The sequence below is a fragment of the Lotus japonicus genome, chromosome 4 (assembly GCF_012489685.1).
Source record: "Lotus japonicus ecotype B-129 chromosome 4, LjGifu_v1.2".
In the NCBI taxonomy this organism is placed as follows: domain Eukaryota; kingdom Viridiplantae; phylum Streptophyta; class Magnoliopsida; order Fabales; family Fabaceae; genus Lotus; species Lotus japonicus.
In genome coordinates this window covers 31,808,659-31,825,777 of record NC_080044.1, presented here as the reverse complement: position 1 = coordinate 31,825,777, position 17,119 = coordinate 31,808,659, and the positions used below count along the sequence as shown (strand labels likewise).

Genomic DNA, 17,119 nt, shown 5'->3' with positions numbered 1-17,119 from the left:
TGGGCCATGGGCCTCTGAGACTCAAGAGCACAACCCTAAATGACGGCCTCTGGGGTTCCGATTGAGTACAAGCCCAACTTTTGTTTGAGATGAACTCACACTTGAGGGGGAGGTTGTTGTGTATCAAGGATGTGAGTAAGTCCAAATTGGAAGATAAGGATAAGTTTGGGTGGTTTATAAGTGTGATGACCCATACACCCATTGCCTTAAGGTTTTGAGTGAAGATGTGGTGTCCAACTCATGTGGTTTGCTCTTAAAAGCCCAATGTGGAGTTTTATCACCACAACTTCATTGCAGGCTACGCCACTAATTTCGTCGCGCATCCGCCATTACCTGCAAGTGCAAAGTCATCGTTCACTTTTGCCACCACTTCTCTATTACCCTCCCTTTTCATCTCACTTGAATTTGGTTTGTTGTTTTAGTGAATTTCTTTGGTGAAAAGCTATTCATCCGCATCTATGGCAAAGTTGATTAGGCACTGATATAGAGGAAGTGACATGTAAAAAGTTTTATTTCATTTTCGCTTTTAGACAATGTTGGGGGAGACAAGTGAGCATATATGCCGATGAGTAAGACACCATGAGATGCTAACACCATATGTTAACCAATGTGGGGCTCCATCTCACACTTGAATTCTCATTAATCTCCTCCTCAAGTTCGAGGCACCACCACATTTCATGGCTCCCCTCCGCGGAAGCTATTAACACTTGAATCCTCGTTCTTTGCGTCAACGGAACCCGCCGCCTAGTAACACTGCTAGGAGGACTTTCGATACAAGGTGTTGTTACTATGGTCCCTCAAACCATCGACTCGGATACCACTTGTTGGGAGACACATGGGAGCCCATGGGCCGAGAAGCAAGACGCGTAGAGATATCGACGCCACATTTTAACCCAAAACCTTAAGGCATTAGGTTTATGAGTCACATGTCTTATAAAGTCTTTTCCCCACTCATACTTAACCAATGTGAGACTCCAACTCACTTGAATTATCAACATACAACAATTAAAGGTTATCTGGAACTTTTGTTTCATCGTTAAAATTTTGGAATTTTAGAATTTTAACGGCTTTTATAAAACTTTTAGAGTTTTTACTTTATGTTTTTAGTCTGATGTAATTTACTTATCTATTTTCATTGTAATATCCCTCTTTGAGATTTATATTCCCAAATGATGTGAGTGCCGTTAAGCAACCATTTAGGTGTTGATCGGGAGGATCACGGGAGCGTGGCTGCCAAGAGAAGAAGAGGAACCGGTGCGCTAGACTGCAGAACGGACCCGGGAGGGGCTCCTGCAAGGGACTCCAATGCCAAAGTAAGTAGGGGAATCGAGTAAAATTGTAGTGAAATCAAGAGAATAACGTACCTTAACCTTTGTGGGCTGCCCCCTTTATATACACGTTGGAGTATTTAGGGTTGGAGTCATGCAACGTCATGCATGGTCCGTACCGGTGGTTTGAAGGCCGTTGGATCCTCCTGCTCCCTCTGCGGTTTGCAGTGATCCAATGGCTTAGATTACCCAGGGACCCACCATCCAACCACCCTAGTTTCGTAGGGTGGTTGGCCTAGGTCAACCCCTAGGTGGTGGGGACCATGTCCCAGGGCCAGGGGAGTGTCATCCTGCTCGGGGGTCAGGGACCGGACACCCACCCTGGTCGTCCCCCTTGGGTCCCCCTCGGGGGAATCCTGATCGCGCATGGTCCGCCCGTCCCATGACAGTGACATCTAACCCTGGTCGTCTTCCTTGGGTCTCCCTCGGGGGGTCCTGATCGGTCGTGGTCCGCCCGTCCCAGAACAGTAGCCCCTCAGCTCTAGTCCACTAAAGTAGTGGGCTAGGAGCTTTAGATTGGGTTCACGTGAACGTCCATACGTCACTCAGGTCGGTTCCCGCCAGTCCTTACCAGAACAGTTGCCCCCCAGCTCTGCCTCACTGTGAGTGAGGTATGAGCTTCAGGATCTGTCGGACGAATGTGATTTGGACTGTCGGGGCTGGATATCTCGCGACCCTGTTGGACGGTCGGGGCCGGGGTATCCGCGATCCTGCTGATGGTAGCCGAGTGGACAGTCGGGGCGATCCCGAATTTCAAACGTCACGCAACAGTAACATGAAGTGACGTTTCAGCAGCGCCATTAATGCTTCTGACAAGAAGTGGCACGCGTTACGTCGTTTCATTCCCTTTGCTGACGTGGCGGGCGCTGATTGGCTGGGAATTTTCCCGCCTCCCCTAGGGTCATCATTACAGGCGTAGGGTTTGGTGAAGCGTCGCTTCCCATTCCTGATTTCCCTTATAAAAGGGGCAGAAGAGGCTTCATTTGCGTTTTTTCTTCTCCTTCTGCACCTCAAGCTCTCATCTTTTCTTCCTTTGGCGCTTTGTATTCCGACATCGTAAGGTGCAGCTTTCCAGGCGGTCGTTCTTGATTTCCCGGCGATCGTCCTATCTGATTACTTGGTAAGTCCTTCTCGACTTCCTCTGCCTTTTATTTTCTTCTTCTCCTCCTCGTTCCGTTCTCTAGGGGTTCTTAGGGTGTCTTTTTGGGTGGGAGAGAGCTCTCTCCCCCCCCCCGTGCGGCGGAGGGGCGGTCCGTGGGCCAGTCTTCCGGCGCGGGGTTTGCTCTCCCTGCCGGGGACAAAGGCGGACCCCAGTGGTTGTCCCCTTTGAGTCGTGGTCAATAACTTGGAATATTGAAACGACGTTTTCCCTTGCGCAGGTAAGGATGACCGGAGCTGAAAAGAAAAAGGGTAAAGCGGTCGGGGGGGGGCTCTAAGCCGAATATGAGCAGCGACGCCCCGAAACGGAAGAAGATCGATCGAAAGAAGTGGCCTCACTTGGAGGGCGATCTGGCGCCATTGGACGACTGGTGCCGGGAGATATTGAAGATCGAGTCCTGCTATGCCAATGCGGACAAAGGGAACTTTCAGAGACAGTACTACCTGTCTAAGAAGCAGATCGGTCCAGGGCATGACGTTTTTGCCCCTGGCCCGAAGGAGAGGCTCCCGCAGAGACCCCTGTTCGGCATCTACATGCACATTTATACGGCCAAGAAGGTGAAGGTGAGGATGCCGCTAACCGACTTCCAGGTCACCGTGCTGCGGCATATGATGGTAGCGCCCTCCCAACTCCACCCGGGGGGTTGGGGTTTTGTGCGCGATTATGAGACCGCTTGCGCGCTTTTTGGGCATGTGCCGTCCCTGCCCCTCTTCTTCCATCTCTTCGCGGTCGCTCATACCCAAGGTCACGGCGGTCACGGCATGGTGACTCTGAGGACGGTGCTTCCGATCTTCAAAGCCTTTGCCGACTCATATAAGGATTTCAAGGATCAGTTCTACCGGGTGGCGCCGACCTCGCCGCCTCCTTTCTGGTGGTTCGAGCAGGGGCCGACTGGCGGGATGCAGCCGCGATTCCCCCTGGCCTGGAACGCGGCCCATTATAAAGAGAAGGTGTCCTCATTCAGCTTTTCGGACGAGGGTGCCCTCTCGGAGACCGACTTGGAATTCAAGCGGTTGCTGATGAGCGCCATTCGTTATGTTATGGATGGGGACAAGAAGGTCCCTGTCCGTCCCCTTCGCTGCTATAACTTGTGTACCTTCAGCGTTCGAAAGAACGCTAAGTTACTGCGTAAGTTATTTACTTGCTATACCTTTCTTCGTTGCTTTTTCCTTTTTTGTGTGCTAATGTTGTTTTGATCTCTGGGAAGGTGGCATGGCGGACATTGACAGAACTTTGCTGGATGCGCTCCAGGTTGAAGACGGGCAGTCCACGGATGAGGAGGTGGACCAAGGGACTGATGCTCCCGCGGGGGAAGAGGAAGGTGCTGGAAATCAGCCTCAGCCCGACCCGGAGGATGGGGGAGGAGCTGAAGTTGGGGGACCTCGGGGTCGGTAAAGAAGGCTTCTCTTGAGGGCGATCACGGGTCCAATCCCGTCCAGGAGGAAGGGCGGTCGGCCGCCGAGGAAGAGGACACTCCGGGCCCGGCCTCGAAGAAGCGCAAGGTGGAGAGCCAGCAAGGGCACGCCGATGGCGAAGTGCAGGGTTCCGAGCCGGAGCGGGCAGAGCCCGTCACCGTGGTAGCTCCCCCCGCACGACTCTCGATTTGGGGTCCTAGGGCCGGCAACTGTCGGGAGCACCTGGAGCAGATCGACGATCTATTGCTGACAGAGAGTGATCAAAAATACTTGGGCGATCGGGAACCTTCTGGGCTCCTCAATTATGTTCTCCGGGCATCGCTCAAGACTGCTTACGCTGTCAGGTATCTCCAGTTGTCGACCCTTCCTGAACTGGAGGAGCTCAGGGAGAAAGTCGAGAAGGACGACCAGCTGATATCCTCCATGAGCAAGGAGTTGGAAGAGGGGTGCTCCGCAATCGAAGAGCTAAGCAAGGCGCTGGACAACATGAAGCTCGAGAATGAGCAGTTGAAGAAGAAAGTCCTGGACGACGACGCTATTCGTCAGGGTTTGGAGGGTCGGCTGAAGGCTACGGAGGGGAGCGTTGAGACTGGTGCGGCTCGCTTGAAGGAGGTAGAGGCCGCTTTGTTGAAAGAGCAAGAACAGAGTTTGGCCGTGAAGAAAGAGCTTGAGGCCAGGGTCGCCTCTCTGGAGGCTGACAAGAAGAAGCTGACGGCCACCGTGTCCAAGATTAACAAGGCTTCTTTCAACAATGCGGTGAGCCAGCTTACAGTTGTCAACCCGGGGTTGGAGACCGGTCCGGTCGGGTATCGAAAGGTGGTCTCCGGGGGCCGGATCGGGACTGTGGATTCCAAAGGGAAATTTACCCCAACCTTCCCGGAGGAGAAGGCACCCTGAGGGGATTGTAATTTCATTTTGTTTCTAGTCTCTGTGTTTTTCTTTTTTTTTTCTTTTGTTAAGTGTTCTGAGCCGTGCTGGGTTATTGTAACCGTTTGTAATGACAACCAATATTAATGAATGGATTATTCGGTTTGTTTTATTTCCGACTTATATTATTTGACGTGCCCGGTTTGGTCTTGTGACTGTCCCGGTAGGACTTTTAATTTTTGTGTTTCGCGGGGTCTTGTAGTTATTGTGCCCCTAGGGCTTCTAGACTCCATGCCTGTGGGTCTCTTCGTGCCCGATGGGTCCTTCGATTTGTTGTGCCCGGTGGGTCTTTTAATTTTGTACCCGGTGGGTCTTTTTAATTCGGTGCCCGGTGGGTCTTTTCGTGCCCGATGGGTCTTTCGATTTGTTGTGCTCGGTGGGTCTTTTTAATTCGGTGCCCGGTGGGTCTTTTTATTGCTTCGATCGGATCCATGTGAAAATAACTTAAACAAAACGCTCCTTCTTGATTCATTAAATAATGCAAGTGTGCCTGTCGGTTACAAGAGGAGGATTGGAAGTAGTTCCTTGATTCTAGACTTAAGAACATAAAAGAAAAAACGAAAACCAGGCTCCAAACATTTGATTGGCAAAGCTAGCTGTAGTAGCGGTTCAAGTTGGTGGCATTCCAAGTGCGGGGGATCTCTTCGCCCGAGAGCTTTTCCAACTTGTAGGCGCCGGTGCCGGTTGCTTCAATTACTCTGTATGGGCCTTCCCAGTTGGCGGCCAACTTGCCTCGCTCGGTCCCTCGGGCTCCGATGCTGGCGTTGCGGAGGACTAAGTCCCCAGGTAGGAACGCGCGGTGGACGACCTTCTTGCTGTAGCGGATGGCTGCATGCTGCTTCGCAATCAACTCCCTGCAGTTGGCGACGGCTCTCCTTTCGGCGAGAAGGTCCAGGTCTTCATTGATGAGTTGGTCGTTCTGTCCCGGGTCGTAGCCCATGGTACAAGCGCTCGGCTCTCCAATCTCCGCTGGGATAACCGCCTCGGTGCCGAAAGTTAGGTGAAAGGGGCTCTCCCCAGTCGTAGAGTGCGGAGTTGTGCGGTATACCCATAGGACATGATCGAGCTGTTCTGCCCAATTGCCCTTAGCATCGTCTAGTCTTTTCTTGAGTCCTCTAAGGATTACTCGGTTCGCCGCTTCAGCTTGTCCGTTCGTCTGGGGGTGTTCCACAGAGGTGAAGTGGTGCTTGATGTGAAGTCCGTCCACGAGCTCCTTGAACCCTTTGGAGGCAAATTGTGTGCCATTGTCGGTAATCAGGACTCCAGGTACCCCGAATCGGTTGATGATGTTCTTGTAAAAGAAACGTTGTATGCAGGCTGAAGTGATAGTTGCAAGGGGTTCTGCCTCAATCCACTTGGTGAAGTAGTCTACCGCGACCACCAGGTGTTTCAGCTGTCCCGGTGCGGTTGTAAAAGGCCCCAAGAGGTCCATTCCCCATTGGTGGAAAGGCCAAGGAGAGACCATAGTCGAGAGTCGTTCGGGTGGGGCTAAGCGGTGGTCGGCATGCTTCTGGCACGGGTCACAGCGTTTGACGTGGTCAGCAGCGTCTTTCTCCAGGGTGGGCCAGTAATAGCCGGCCCGGAGGACCTTTCTTGCCAGAGAACGCCCGTCGGGGTGGTGGCCATAGCTGCCCTCATGGATCTCTGCGAGCACATACTCTGCGCGTTCCTTTGACAAGCACTTAAGGAGAGGAGTGGGAAATCCTCTCTTAAAGAGGTCTCCGTTTACCATGGTGTACCAGGAAGTGCTTCTTTGCTTCCAAGTTGTCGGGCGGTAGCCAGCCCGTTGTGAGGTTCTTAACAATAGGGATCCTCCAATCGTCGTCCGCGCCATTGCTCAAGGTGTTGACTCCAGCGGGACGGTCGGGGTCTGAGACGTAAGGGAGGGCCAGTGTGCCCTGAATGACTGTCCTGTTCAGGCCGGGTTTCCCGGTGCTAGCCAGCTTCGCTAGGGTATCCGCGCGGTCGTTTTGAGCTCTTGGGACGTGGCGGAATTCTACCTTACGGAAGGTGGCGACCAGCCGTTTCAGGTGGGAGAGGTATTGTTCCAGAATTGGGTCCTTGGCTTGCGCTTCGCCGTTAGCCTGGGAGACCACTAGCAAGGAGTCGCAGCAGACAAGTATGTCCTGCGCCCCCAGGTCCCGCGCTGTCACCAGACCGGCTATGCAAGCTTCATACTCAGCTTGGTTGTTAGTGGCTGGGAAATTAAAGCGCAGAGACTGTTCTACGACCATCCCTGAGTTGCTTTGAAGGACGATCCCAGCGCCGCCCCCCTCTTTGTTGCTCGAGCCATCCACGTGGACGACCCAGTAGATTTCTACCGGTGGGTCTTCATCGCTCGTGAGTTCCACCAGGAAATCAGCTAGGACCTGCGCTTTGATCGCCCGTCTGGGTTCATAGCGAATGTCATGCTCGGATAGCTCAATCGACCAACCCACCATTCGACCGGCTAGATCTGGTTTATGGAGGACTTGTTTGACCGGTTGATCTGTGCGGACAATGATGCTATGAGACTGGAAGTACCTTCTGAGCCGCCTGGCCGTGGTTAGGAGGGCGAGTGCAACTTTCTCGAGCATCTGATATCTTAGCTCAGCTCCCTTGAGCGAGCGGCTGACGAAGTAAACCAGAAGTTGGGCCCCCGCCTCCTCTCGTACCAGCACGGAGCTCACAGCCTTGTCTCGAACAGCTAAGTACAAGTATAGGGGCTCCCCTGGCTTTGGACTTGATAGGATCGGTGGAGAGGTGAGGATCTTTTTCAGCCGGGAGAAAGCCTGTTCAACCTCTTCTGACCAAGTAAAGTTCGCTCCTTTCTTTAGTAGGGCATAGAGTGGTAGGGCTCTTAGGGCAGCCTTGGGGAGAAATCTTCCGATTGCTGCCATCCGTCCCAACAATTGCTGGACTTCCTTGACCGTCCTAGGGCTTTTCATTTCTACAATAGCCTGACACTTCTCGGGGTTTAGTTCAATCCCACGACTCGTGAGCATATATCCTAGGAACTTCCCGCTCTTGACTCCGAAGGTACATTTTTCGGGGTTGAGGCGCATATTGTGCTTCTTCAGCTGTTCGAACACGACGGCCAGATCGGCTGCATGGTCGCCCCCCTTTGGTGTTTTCACGATGATGTCATCAATGTAGACTTCGACTGACTTCCCGATGAGCGCCCCGAAGATTCTGGTCATCATTCGTTGGTAGGTGGCCAGTGCATTTTTCAGGCCGAATGGGAGTATAGTATAGCAATACGTCCCTCGATCGGTTATAAAAGCGGTCTTTTCTTCATCGTCTCTGTACATCGGAATCTGGTTGTACCTAGAATACGCGTCCATGAGGAACAAGTATTCGTACCCAGAGGAGTTGTCCACCAAGGCCGAGGGGAGGGGGAAGGGATCTTTAGGGCAGGCCTTGTTCAGATCCGTGTAATCCACGCACATCCTCCACTTCCCATTGGATTTTTTTACTAGGACCACGTTCGAAAGCCAAGTGGTGTACTTAACTTCGCGAATGATCCCGACCTTCAGAAGTTCCGTCGTCTGTTCCTTGATCGCTGCTTGCTTCTCCGCGCTCATCTGTCTCTTCTTCTGGGCCACTGGCTTGAATTTACGGTCTACTGATAGCTTGTGACTGCAGAATGTTGGGTCGATGCCCGGCATATCCGCGGACGACCACGCAAATAAGTGCCCGTTACTTCTCAGAAGGGTCTCCAGTCGGTTTGAAAGATCCTGAGGGAGGTCTCGCGCCAGCTTGGTGGTTTGCTCGAGGCCACGGCCGATCTGGACCGGCCGTGCTTCCCCGTCCGGCTTAAGACGTTGATCCTCTCTGGATTGGTCCACTCGTGGATCGATGTCGGTCAAGCATGCTCCTGCTCGGAGATGGAAGCTTTCGACCCTTTTCCCGTGGTCGGGCTCTTTCCTCTTGCGATCCTCTCGCGCCAATCTGCAGCTGGAGTTATAACATCCCCTGGCCATGGTTAGGTTTCCGCGTACGGAAATCGCCCTACCGACCCATGGGTACTTCAGCATCAGGTGGTGGGTGGAGATGATGGCTCGGTAGACATTGAGGCTTGGTCTGCCGATGATGGCGTTGTAGGCTGTTGGGCATTTCACCACTAAGAACCGGGCCTTGACAGTCCTGCAAACATCAGGGTCTCCTAGGGAGAGGTATGCATCAAAATATCCTAACGGTAGAACTCTGTCCCCAGTGAACCCGATCAAGTCGTGGTCATAGGGGATCAGGTCTTTCACAGATAAGCCTAGGGTTTTATAAGCATCGTAAAACATAATGTCAGCAGAACTACCTGTATCGATGAGTACCCGCCGTACCTTACCGTTTGCGATGAGGGCTTCCACGACAATCGGGTCGTCCTCCTCGCCGGTGTCCGTGCCGTAGTCGTCTTCCGTGAAGGTGATGGGAACTTTCTGCTGCGGTGAACGGAGGGAGTTAGGGCGAGGCCTTCCAGCGGCTGACATGATAACTCGAGTGCTCTTCTTCCGACTGTTGTTTGATGGTCCACCTGCGGCCCATCCTCCAGCAATCGATCCAACACTGACCAGATTGGTCCCGTGGCGCCGTCGTACGCCATCTTGGTCCCGCCGATCTGGAGATCGGCGTCGATCCGGACTTCTACGACGGTCGGGGCTCCTGCGTCGGTCGGGACTTCTATGACGGGGGCTCCTCGCTCGAGGGGGTGTACGTGCGCGGCTCCTGGGAGGGGTCCGGGCACGGGCCCTGGGCGGGGTGGGTGACCGTCTGGGAGGTGGTGAACGTGGACGAGGGAGGTCGCTTGAGGAGAGGGCGACGTACTTTGACAATCTCCCGATTCAGACCAGCTCTTCCACCTTGTCTTTCAGGTTCAGGCATTCGTCCGTGTTATGACCGGGGCTGTCATGAAATTCGCAAAACCTTTTGGAATCCAGCTTATCCCCCCGCGTGAGTAGCGGGGGGGGGGTTTGTCCCTGAGGTCAGTAGAGGCTCTCTCCCGCAAGATGCGGGAGAGGGAAAAGTTCAGGGGGGTGTAACTATCGAACTTCTTCCGCTTCTGCTTTTTTTCATCCTGGCTCTTCCGTCGAGGCTCGCGATCGCGCTTAGGTTCACCCGGGTCTCGGGTTTTCTCAGGGGGCCTATGGCCTGGGTTTTGATTGGTGGACCTTAATGTTGCCGCTTCCTCCATGTTAATATATTTCTCTGACCGGGTCTGGAATTCCTCCAGTGTCCTGGCTTTCTTCCCATCCAAAGAAGTTAAAAAAGGGCCTGGTCTGAGCGCCTGTCGTACCAAGATCAGGCGGACCTGAGGGAGGAGGTCCGGAATGTCTCCTGCTTCTTTGTTGAAGCGGTTAAGGAAATCCTTCAGGGATTCCTTCTCGCCCTGCTTGATCAGGGCCAGTGTTTCTTCTGACTTCGGAATGTTTCTCACCGAGGAATACTGGGTTAAGAAGTTGGACATGACTCCTTCCCAGTTGTGAATGGAGTTGTTGGGGAGGTTTTGGAACCAATTCATTGGGCCTTTCCCCGAGCTCATCGGGAAGCAGCGGCAGTAGATCGGGTCAGTAGCCCCGGCATACTGCATGGCTCCTACGAAGAAGTTGATGTGCTCCGTCGGGTCGGAGTCACCCTCATAGAGTTTCATTTTGGGTCTTGACCATCCTGGGGGAAAAGGGGTCGCCATGATGTCTGGAGAGAGAGGGCCATTGATAGTCTGAGGTAGGGCAACCAGAGTGCCGTGTGGGCGGATCGGGTCCCTGGTGGAAACGGGGCTCCTCCGCCCAGAGTAACTCCTGCGCGGGGAGTGGTACCTGCGGTGATGGGGGGGTTGATTCACGGCTCTTTCGGTAGTTTGCTCTTGGCCATGGTCGTTGTGGTAGTCTGACGGGGGAGGTGGCCTCCTTCCCGTCTCCCCCTCTTGAGAGAACGTCGGATCTTGTCTAGAGTGTTCTTCCAGTTCCTCCAGCTGGCGGAGGCGCGCTCGGAGGGCGCGGATCTCGTCCCGAGTGTTGCGGGCTTGGACATTGCGCTCCTGCCCTTCTTCCGGAGGGTGTTCCTCCTCCATCGCCCTAACTCGGGCCTCCAATCTGCACAGGGCTTCGTGCGCTGCGTGGGGGGTAAGGATCCCTGCCTCTGGGGATCGTCCCCGAGGTGGAGTTGGTGGGGTAGTCCTCTGGGGTCGGGGGGAGTGTTGGCGGTTCGCGGATTCGTCCAGAGTTTCCACATGGCCCTCGGGGGTTCGGTTGAAACGGCGAGAGGTTTGTCGGGTCTCTACCATGGCGCGTTGCTGCTGCACTTGTCTCTGACGGCACGTGGTGAAGGAAAAGTTTACTCGATCCCCACAGACGGCGCCAATTGATCGGGAGGATCACGGGAGCGTGGCTGCCAAGAGAAGAAGAGGAACCGGTGCGCTAGACTGCAGAACGGACCCGGGAGGGGCTCTTGCAAGGGACTCCAATGCCAAAGTAAGTAGGGGAATCGAGTAAAGTTGTAGTGAAATCAAGAGAATAACGTACCTTAACCTTTGTGGGCTGCCCCCTTTATATACACGTTGGAGTATTTAGGGTTGGAGCCATGCAACGTCATGCATGGTCCGTACCGGTGGTTTGAAGGCCGTTGGATCCTCCTGCTCCCTCTGCGGTTTGTAGTGATCCAATGGCTTAAATTACCCAGGGACCCACCATCCAACCACCCTAGTTCCGTAGGGTGGTTGGCCTAGGTCAACCCCTAGGTGGTGGGGACCATGTCCCAGGGCCAGGGGAGTGTCATCCTGCTCGGGGGTCAGGGACCGGACACCCACCCTGGTCGTCCCCCTTGGGTCCCCCTCGGGGGAATCCTGATCGTGCATGGTCCTCCCGTCCCATGACAGTGACATCTAACCCTGGTCGTCTTCCTTGGGTCTCCCTCGGGGGGTCCTGATCTGTCGTGGTCCGCCCGTCCCAGAACAGGTGTTAATTTAAACATCTTGGCAAAAGAAAAAACTAACTACCCAATAACTTCAAGTAGCAATTTAAAAGACGACGGCTGTATTCTTATCCTCCTATGTTACATGTGCAAGAAACTATGCTTTCCGATTTTTTTTGATAAGCACTATGCTTTCAGATGATTAAATGTGAACCTCCTGATAAATAAAGATTGCAGTATGGAGCATCAAGTTGTCGTGTCCGAAAGCCCCCCCGGTATCTTGTTACTTTCTTGCCTAACAAAGCAATTAAAGAGCGCCAATACGCAAAGGAACTCACGGAATATCTTTAGTTGTTGTCTCTTTATTAAAGAAAGCTCTCATCCCCCCATTTGAAATCCCAAAACAAAAAGTCCTACTTATTTGAACCAGAGCTAATTAATTACCCTAATACATACATAACCTCATATCATAGGTAACCAACCATCTACTTGATTGGTTGATGAGTTAACCCAAACCAACCCTGCTCTGCACTCAAAGAACAAGAACTATCTCTAAAAAGCTTAATATAGCAAGCAAACCCCTTTACTCCCAATTCATCAACCCCATTTTTCTTTCCCTAAAGATGTCTCTTCAAGCACTACCACAGCAACAGCCAGTACAGCCTGTCCAGGTTTACCCAGACCCTGTCACAAACCAACAATCACCACCTTCCCACCACCATTCAAATGGGTCTTTTGGGACAGTTTTCATTGTCCTTGCCATAATACTTGTGATTTCTACAGTGGCTTGCTTTCTTGGACGCCTATGCAACAGGCGCTACAATAATAATGACCGCGGCAATCATAATTCGAGACCGGTTAAGCCGCAGAGAAATCAGCAGCAGATCCACAACTTCCATCCAAGAGAAGGGGACATTGAATTTGGGGTTGATAGAAGAATCCCACCACCAATAATTGGAAGGCCTAAAGGACCTGTTCTTCAGGGAGAAGGACCCCTGCAGCCACCTCCTAATGGTAACATGAGAGATTTTGAAATGAAAACTGATCATGCTGGAGGAGAGCTTAGAGCAGCTGCATGATGGAAATATAAGTTCACATACAGTATGGCCTATGCTGACAACCATTATGTCTTTTTATTTAATAATATTTGTGGAAATCTTAGGCATGTAATTTGTTTTTTATCTGTGCATAATTCTTAGTTGGTCTTTGTTTTATATTAATTTTCCATTTTCAATTTTAATTGCAAAATTATCACGTTATTTTCATTTCATTTGCTTGTTTTTAGGTTCTGTACAGCTAATTGTAAACGGAAATCCCACAAATTTCTGTGCCAAATTTTAAAAGTAAGAAAAAAATGAAATAAGATAATAATTTTGTTATTTTTATTTTTGAAAATAAGGGATTATATTAGTGTACAAAAGGCTTTTGAGGATAGAACCTATACGGAATTGAAGGAACAAAAGCGAAGAATATTATGTCAAATAGCCAATTTTTCTATTTAAGCTATTGGCTAAGGGCCACTTGAATGGTTTTGTATCAAATTCTAATACGCCCCTCACGCAAGAATCATTTGGGCTTGAAGCCTGGACAATGCACAAGCCTACCTACCATGTGCTGAAATAATTCAACTTTTTATTGGAAGAATTGGGCGGCATGAATCGAACTATAGACTACTTAGTCATAGAGGTTCTGTTATCATGTCAAATAATCAATTATCCTAAAAGTTTAAGTTATTGGGTAAGGGTTACATGAATAGTTTTATATTAAATTCTAATATATACACCAGCAAAAAGAGGCAAATCAACTCCATGCTCAAAGAAAAAACCCCTAACAAGAAGAAAAATCCCAACAAGGACCCCAAACAAATACCACTGCGGGCTAACAGCAAAACAAAGCTATACAAAAGCAGGCACCGAGGACAATGCCAAAGGCTAAAAACACAAAATCAGACTAAGAGAAACATAGATGACGCCATGAAATGTTCCTCGTATACATTTTCTAGGCCACTAATAGTATCTACGTTAATTAGTGGTCATTAATAGTATCTACGTCAAGAAGTGGCGTAGATACTATAAGTGGCCTAAAAATGATATTTATTAATACTTGATTGTTCAATTTTTAAAAAAAATAGACACGTGTCACTACATGATTAGAGAACCTTATGGAATGGATATATGGAATTTGATGTAAGTATTATTCTTAAGTGAAATATATATTTGATATTATTTATTAATGTGGTTTACTCTTTGTCCAATGTGGTATAAAAATATATGATTAATGGTCAAATTAGTTTTTGAGCTTGTAAGCGAATTTGAGTTTAGGCCCCGTTTGGAAAAGCTTATTTGAGCTTATCTGATAGCATAAGCGCTTATGTCAGTGTTTGGGAGAGCTTAAGCAAACAACTTATACATATAAGCTGTTTTGAGCTTATTTTCATAAGCTATTCAGGATAGCTTATGAAAAACAGATTATGCTTATATATAGCTTATTTTCATAAGTTTATTTTCAATTTATTTCAATAAATTTTATAAAATAGCTTATGAATAATCACTTACTCCCTCCGGTCCTATTTATAAGCATGAAAGAGAAGAAAAACCTTGGTCCTTTTTATAAGAACCAAATGAAAGTTTGAGCTATATTAATTAATTTTTTCCAATGATGCCCTTATTAATTCTAACTTGTAAAATGTGTTTCATTAATTATTCTTTCTCTTTCCCACTTTCCAACACTAATAGCAAAGGGTAATTTTGGAAGTTTATTTTGATTTAAGACAAATTTAATGCATTTTATCTACTTTAACTACATTTCTTAAACTATGTGAATTTTTTTTTTGTTGCTTATAAATAGGACCGGAGGGAGTATGTCATAAGCGCTTAATTAAGCTATTTTTCCAAACGGGGTCTAGTCGTCTTTCTGTGGAAAAATGATGTTTAGTGACAGTCATTTATACAATTACTAGCAGTTTTTGACCGTCACTTAACGTTATTTTTCCTCCGATAGACTAAAATAAAACTCACTTACAAACTCATGGATTAATTTGACCATTAATTAAAATAAATAAATAAATATATATATATATATATATATATATTTATCCCTCCTCTAATGCTTTAATAGTAAGGAATAATGACACACCATAAAAAATGGGTGGTAGTGGCAGTGGTGGTGCCTTGGTCATGGAAAGAAGTGATGTAGGAAAATGGAGGTGCTGGTTACGTTGTTACATATTATTTATATATTTTTTTCCTTCGGAAAACATATTTTTTTAAATAACTTTCTTTTTTTTTGAATTTTTTTTTAAATGACGTTCTTACATATTATTGAAATAAAAAATTGTAAAAAAACAGTTTTTAAATATTTTTTTTTGCTTACAAGAGGAAAATAGTTTTTTAAGATTTAAAAACCAGCTAGAATTGTTTGAAATTAAATAAAAACCCATTTTAGTTCTATTTTTTCGGAAAAGATTTTGTTTTAAGATCTATGTTTGAAAATAAAATAAAAAACTAAAAACTCAGAATCTTGAAACCCTTAATTTGTATTTCAAAGTTGCAGCCTTGAGTTTTGTTTTCGGTTAAGAGTTTGAGCCTTGAGTTCAAGCCGATATTAATCCTATTCGACTCAGAAGTACCCATGGTTCCAAAAAATTGTTTAAATGGAAAGAAGAGAGTTCACTAATTAACATATTTATACTAGCTGGGATCGGCTATTATATATATATACTAGTACTTTGACCCGTGCGATGCACGGGATATTAATTTTTGTTTATTATATGTATCTTTTCTAAGTTTGTGTTGTTTTTTTATGTTTATTGAACGAACCGCGTTAGTTATACGCAAACATAAATTTGTAAGGTTTTTTTCTGTGATGAATGTGTTTGTTTTTGTTTTGTAGAAGCGCAATTATTTTATTTATTTATGTTTTTTCCTTTATTTTGTTTTGTATGAGCTTTGATTAAAAATGTACTCACCACTAAGCACATCATGTTCCCTTTTTTTGCATGAGCTTTGATTAAAAATATATTGTCCACAATATTGCATAAGAAGTCTTTATCTATGCAAAATATTACTATTTAATACGGGGTCTTCTAAGAGTCTTCTAAGATTTTTTGCAGTACCCCAATGCAAAGGGATTTGGGTTTGTCACCCTAGGTATGGGGTTTGGCACCCCACTTATTCAATACGGGATTTAAAGTTCTGTATTCAAGGTATGTAAAGATAGAGTCTTTTCAAGTTCATTTGATACGGGATTTAAAGTTTGGTATTCAAGGGTAGTGTGACAAACTCAAATCCCCAATGCAAAGCTTGTATTTCTCCATCAATGTATTCTTTATCATCTTCACGCAAGTCATTAGTATTAGAATTCTAGTATAAATAGGAAACTCATTGTAATATTTTACAATCAATTTGAATAATGAATGAATATTGGAATCAATTTTCCTATTCTCCCTTTTGCTATGTTTGGGATCCCATTGAAGAAATCCATGTGGTTTCTAACATGGTATCAGAGCTCCAATGGAGCTCACCGCCTCTTCCGCCGCCGCCGCCGAGTTACGAGCGCTTCCTCCGACCTGCTCGACGTGGCTTCAAGCGCTGCCGCCGCAGCACCACTGCGAGATTATCTTCCTTCGAGTTCTCTGATTTGATCGCTGATATTGGAGACATTGCTGCAGTTTCATCTTCTCCTTCATCGTTCCCTGATTCGATGGTCATGGGTTCTGATTCTCTCATGGTGCAAGAACCATTCGTTAAGGTTGAAGATGATGATTCTGTCTTGCATCCTCCAGTTCCTCTTCCTCTGTGTGCTTTGATTCTGCCATAGATGAAATGATTTCTGAGAAGATTCTTGATCATTTGCCTGTTTCTTTCTTCGCCGATCGAGAAATCAAGATTCCGGCGTGGAAACCGGCGATTGATCCGTTCGTTTTTGGCACTTTCAGCAAGGGTTACTTCGTTCCTTCTTCGCTGTTGGATTCATCATCAGGTCCAGATTCATCTTCGTCTTCGGCATCCTATGAATCGTCTTGTTCGTGTTCGTCGTTGAGTAGTTTGGTGAGACGTTTGCCTCTGGTAGTTCGCGATGCTACTACAACTTCCAATTCTGGTTCTTCGTCCTTCTCTGATTCAGCAATGGATGAAGCCGTGCCTGAGAAAATTCTTGAATCTTCCTCTTCATCAATTTCTGTCGTGGAAGAAGCCATTGCTTCTGATTCAGTGTCAACCACTGATCTTGGTGTAGCATCTTCCCTTACTTCGCATCTTTCGTTCTTTGCCGATCAAGATGTTCAATTGCTGGCGTGGAAACCAGCCACCAATGCTTATGTTTTTGGAAATTTCAGTGAGGGTGTGATCAATCTTGGAGCAGATTCATCTTCCTATTCTTCATGTCTCGTGAAGAATTCTGTTACTCAGCAA

General features: G+C 48.0%; 1 protein-coding gene across 1 annotated transcript; it reads left to right on the top strand.

Annotated features, from left to right (window-relative positions):
* The first annotated feature begins 12,098 nt into the window (after positions 1–12,098).
* LOC130711937 (uncharacterized) lies at positions 12,099–12,973 on the top strand. Its single transcript, XM_057561728.1, has one exon. It carries the CDS (start codon positions 12,332–12,334, stop codon positions 12,785–12,787), a length of 456 nt encoding a protein of 151 aa, XP_057417711.1. The 5' UTR covers positions 12,099–12,331; the 3' UTR covers positions 12,788–12,973.
* The last annotated feature ends 4,146 nt before the right edge of the window (positions 12,974–17,119 follow it).

Coding starts and splice junctions, on each gene's coding strand:
- LOC130711937 (XM_057561728.1), top strand. CDS start 12,332: ATGTCTCTTCAAGCACTACCACAGCAACAGCCAGTACAGCCTGTCCAG.